Here is a 5418-nt window from a genome sequence, read left to right on the forward strand (position 1 = left end):
GACGGGACCCATGTCCTTGGGGTCGGGCGAGACGGAGCACGAACCCAAAGGGTCGAGCGAGATGGAGCCCGCAGCCTCGAGGTCGGGCGAGACGGAGCCAGTGGCCTTGGGCGAGACCCCCGTGGCCTCGAGGTCAGACGAGACGGAGCCCGCGGCCTTGGGGTCGGGAGGCGGAGCCCGCGACCTTGGGGTCGGGCGAGACTTTTTAATACGTCTTGCCCGATCCGAGGAAGTCAACGTTGGAGCTAACTTCCTTACTTTAGGTATCTCTAATATCGATACCCGACAATTATTGACGTAGATGTCCTTATTAGCTGCTATTAGCCGGTTAGAGACAACTAATGGATTATTGCTAGTTGGGTTAGTTGTTGTTTTTTTATTAGCTCAGCAATAAGTTGGCCTGTTGGATCAGCTACATTTTTTTTTCGAAAGGAGATCAGCTACAATTTTTATTAGCAACTTATTTAACAGTATTAGTTGATCCAAATATGCTTGAAATATTTACACTAATAGGTCTAAACAGAGTATAACATCCACAAACAAAGGTGAGGCTAGCTATAGCCTGAAAGACTCAGGAACCTGAAAGGTTAGTCCTGTCCTTGATGTTCTTTACCACGGTACTCTACTCTAGGCCAAGCAATTCAACAAGCCGAACCAAAAGTCAACTCGAAGAGAGGGTACCCAATGCGTCATGTGTACTTAGGTGAAGAAGTATCCTTAACGGCTTAACCTGCTAGGATATGCACGTACCACTATTGGGAAAAAACTTCTAAGGGCGCGTTTAGTTGCCAATTTTTTTTTTGTTTGGCTACTGTAGCACTTTCGTTTGTATCTGGTAATTAGTATCTAATTATGGATTAATTAGGTTTGAAAGTTTCGTCTTGCAATTTCTTACGTGCAATTATTTTTATTTTTCGTCTACATTTAGTACTCTATGCATATGCCGTAAAATTCGATGTGACACTTTAGATTGAAAATTTTTGGAATCTCAACAGGGCCTAAGTTCATTTCCAAGTGAATGGAGAATAAAAAAAAGCTGCAAGGGCTAAAAAGGGAGAATGCCCCCCCCCCCCCCCCCCCCCCCTCTCAAATTCCAAACCTAACCTGATCCGAGCGCAAAACAGAGCATGCAAAAAAAAAAAAAAAAAAAAAAAAAAAAAAAAAAAAAACTCGAGGGCCACAAAACAGCAAGGGTACCCGCCCGCCGCGTGCTTCCCGTCAGCCCCCAAACCATATGAAAAACGAACAAATCCCCGCCTCCTCGTCCCCATCTCCGGCCTCCGCTCGCCCATCTCCCCCCATGTGGTTGCCCTGGGTGAAGACGCGCCCTTCATCCGCCTCCCCCTCCTCCGCCACCTCCACCTCCACCGCGCTCATCGCCGCCGCCTCACCGCGCCTGTCCTTCTCATCGCCCTCACTCAAGGACCTCCAGGCGCTGCTCCTGTCCGACGCCGCGACGCCCTCCCCGCCGCCCGCCGCGCCCTGCTCCCCCTCCTCCTCCTCCTCCTCCTCCTCCGTCCGCGTCTTCCACCGCGTCCGCGTCGCCGCCTCGGCCCTCCGCGCGCTCCGCACCCTCCAGGCGCCGCTGTCCGCCGCCGGCGGCGGCGGCGCCGCCTCCGAGGCCGACCGCCGCGTCGTGCTCTACTTCACCTCGCTCCACGTGGTCCGCAGCACGTACGAGGACTGCCGCGCCGTGCGCGCCATCCTGCGCGGGCTCCGCGTCGCCGTCGACGAGCGCGACCTCGCCATGGACCCGCGCTACCTCCAGGAGCTCGCGGCGCTGCTCCCGCGCCTCGCGTCCCCGCGGCGCATCACGCTGCCCCAGGTCTTCGTCGGGGGCCGACACCTCGGCGGCGCCGACGAGGTCCGGCGCCTCCACGAGGCCGGCGACCTCCGCCGCGTCGTGGCCGGCGCCGTCGCCGCCTCCCTCGCCGCCTGCGGCCGGTGCGGCGGCGAGCGGTACGTGCTCTGCGGCAGCTGCAACGGCAGCCACAAGCGGTACAGCGTGAAGGGCGGCGGCGGCTTCCGCACCTGCGCCGGATGTAACGAGAACGGCCTCGTCCGTTGCCCCGACTGCTCGCCGCCGGACGTCTGACGGCCCCAGATCCGAGAGGTCACGACCTGATAACTATTAGATGCTTTCTTCTTCTTAGTTTTCAAACTTGAGATAAGAAAGGAGCGGTGTGTAGTTGTTAATCTTAATTGGTTGCTAGTGTTAATTTGTTGCTAAATATGAATGTGGCCATTTGCGGTTTTTTCTAGCATTTGCTAATCAACGCCTCTAATGGTGGCTGTTGCAGTATGATTTAGAACAGCTGTTTGTTCCTTACATCTTGCCTTTTTCGTTTTTAAGCTACAGTATTCCGTACGCTGGAGGCAGATCTGAGGTGTGTTTGATAAATAACTTTGGGTAAAAGCATGCGACTAGCATAAGTTGAGATTTGAAACAAGCTGGTTGCATAGTATCTTTGTGTGAAATTGACCGTTAGGACGTATGCGTGTGCATTTGTGTGAAATTGAATGGTTGCTTGGTTCTGGTTGGTGACCTGCTGTTGCCTGGTTAAGAGTCCTGCCAAAGTTTTAGAAAGCTGCTGCTCGGTGTTCGCCATACGCCCATACCCCATCGCGCAACGGCGAATAGACGAGGCAAGAAATTCCTCATTTCCTCTGCCTTCTTGCTTCTTTCTTCTCGAACGGCGTTTGAATGCGATACGGAATACAGTGGGGGGCAAAGTTGCCGTTGAAGGTTTGAAGCTCAGCTTGCCAGCTTGGAGCTCCGGAAATGGCGCCTCTTTTTTTTCCAAGCGGCAGCTTTCAGGTTAGTTGGAGCTCCGGAAAGATCCAAACCGGAGATTGGGCCGATGCTTTGTACTGTAGCAGCATAATTCTTCTGCTGTTACCCCTGCTCTACGCTTCCGTGCTCTGACTACTCAAAATGACAGTGACTGTTTTCTTTGTCGGGTCCTTGTTGGACTGTAGTAAACCGTAACCTGCCGAACCGAAATGACAGTTTGGTGTCACATAAATTTACTCGTCCACGTAAACTTAAACTTTAGTTGAAACGTTGTACTAATGACTACGGTACTAGTTCAGTTCATCTAAGGCCCCGTTTAGAAGCAAAAAATTTTTGGTTTTGGGTACTGTAGCCCGTTTGTTTGTATTTGGTAATTAGTGTCTAATTATGGACTAATTAGGTTCAAAAGTTTCGTCTCGCGATTTCTCACCCAACTGTACAATTAGTTTTTTTTCGTCTACATTTAGTACTCCATGCATGTGTCGTAAGATTCGATGTGACGGGTACTGCGCAAAAATGTTTAGAAACTAAACGTGCGAGCTATGATGACGACGATAACGAGAAGGCACAGCAGACTGACTAGTCATGTTGATGTAGCGCTCACGGACGATACTTCGCCACTTGTTGTCGGCAGGCGCTACGTGTGCGCCACGGGAGGAGGCCAAGCGGGGGAGCAAAGCAACGCAACGCGCAACAACACCCGGTCGCGGGTCGCCACTCGGCACTCCGGCACTCCCGTAGCCAACGGCGCTAGCCAGAGGGTCGCTAGCCCGTTGCGGATGGAACCTTGCGTTTTGGCTTCAGTCGCGAGCTTCCGCCGCGAGAGCGCACGAGACACGTGGTGGGGCTCGGCGATCTCTCGCGCAGGCCCGGTCCTGTCGAATCGGTGACATGGCTATAATATATACCGTCTCTACCATTATATCAACTCTTCTATGCATTTATTCATTTCTCTTCTCTCACTGCCAAATGTTTGCTTTCAAGAAACATGAGGCCACTGAAATTTTAGAACAATTAGCAAGTAATTTACCAAAATTATGCCGTGCTAGATTCAACTTTAAAATCAACAAAGTTAGTACATTACCTAGTTGAGAAATTGAGATAACAATTATTCACTAAATAGTGTAAGGTCACACACTGCCCTAGCTGCAGCGTGTGCACAAGTGTCTCAAATCTTGTGTCCCAAAGAATAGAAATTGAAGGAAAAAGCAAATTAAACATGATTAAATATATGAAATTGAGATCAACAAAAGGATTAGGAGCGATTGGGCAAACATACGTACCTGAATGGGAAGTCTGAAACACCTCACGTATGGACTCGTCACTCGCGTCGTCCGGAATCACGTGGCTGCGGCCGGCTGTCAGCGAGGTCAGCTGTCAGCGAGGTGGCGACTCACGATGAGGCCGCATGGAGCGGCGAGGTTGCGGCAACGGCGAGGGCGCAACGATGCGGCTTCACGGACACTGGATGTAGCGGACGGCTTCAGGCTTCCCTTCTCAGGCTTCCGTTCTCACGCACGGAGTTGGGCCCCTTTGGTTCGAGGGCCCAGTGCAGGGGCACAGCTCGAACCCCCCCAGGGCCGGGCCTGCTCTCGCGACGAGGGATCCGCTGCCCCCGCCCCAACTCTCAGTAACCATCCCATCCAACGGCGCACCGCACCACAACGTGCTACGCACTGAGGCCCCGTTTGGCACGGCTGGCACCGGCTCCGGCTTATGTGACACCAACACCGTAGCAACACTGTAGCACGAGCCGGTTTTCTGTCTCCACCTTTTCTGTGTCACTGTAGCGATCGTACTGTAGCAGCGGGGACAAGCCCGGAAAAACCGGCTTCTCCAGCTTTGATGAACAGTGCACGTGCCAGTGAGAGGGGGAGAGGAAGAGAGAGAAAATCGCCTTTGCACTACAGTGTTGCTATAGTGTTGATGTCAGATAAGCCAGAGCCGGTAAAAGCCGTGCCAAACGGGGCCTGAATAGAGGGCCGCGGCTAAGGATGGCAACGGGGATGTACCCGTCGGGTATCGCCGGAACGTTCTCTTCCCCGCTACGGAGAATTCATCTCGTCCCCGTCCCCATTAACTGTCTCGGGTATAGATTCTTGCCCATCCCCGTACCCGTCGGGTATCGGTCGGGTAACATATACCCGACGGGTACTGCATACCAAATAAATAAGGACACTTGGGGTCGTAGCTTTGCAATTGGAGACGTTTCTTCTTCACCCGGGTATAAGTGTCAGAGTCTCGGAGATGCCGAGGAGAAGGAGCGAGGTTGCGAGGAGGACGAGCAAAGGTGGCAGAGAGACCGAACTGAGGAAGCGAGGGGCACGAGCGCTCGTGAGGCAGGCGTGCTTTGTGCTGCTGGCGGAGATGGTGAGAAAAAATTGAACTAGGGTTCCTAGAACACACAAACTATATATATGATTGTTCAGATTTTGACCAAAATACATATGTTGAGCTTTTTTGGGCTTAATACTAGCATGACAGCTCAAATAGTCGGGTTCCCCAACGGGTAACGGGGACGGGTAAACAGGGAATGTTCCCGTACCCGCTATACCCGTCGGGGATGGATTTTTGCCCATTTAGATGCCCACGGGTAAAGATATGATCCCATCCCCGCCCCCTAA

At 52.6% G+C, this 5418-nt stretch overlaps 1 protein-coding gene across 1 annotated transcript; it reads left to right on the plus strand.

Moving 5' to 3' along the window:
* Positions 1–1244: 1244 nt before the first annotated feature.
* Positions 1245–2690, plus strand: LOC136460097 (uncharacterized protein At5g39865-like). Its single transcript, XM_066459928.1, has one exon. It carries the CDS (start codon positions 1301–1303, stop codon positions 2093–2095), a length of 795 nt encoding a protein of 264 aa, XP_066316025.1. The 5' UTR covers positions 1245–1300; the 3' UTR covers positions 2096–2690.
* The last annotated feature ends 2728 nt before the right edge of the window (positions 2691–5418 follow it).

Source organism: Miscanthus floridulus, chromosome 6, assembly GCF_019320115.1.
Source record: "Miscanthus floridulus cultivar M001 chromosome 6, ASM1932011v1, whole genome shotgun sequence".
Classification (NCBI taxonomy): domain Eukaryota; kingdom Viridiplantae; phylum Streptophyta; class Magnoliopsida; order Poales; family Poaceae; genus Miscanthus; species Miscanthus floridulus.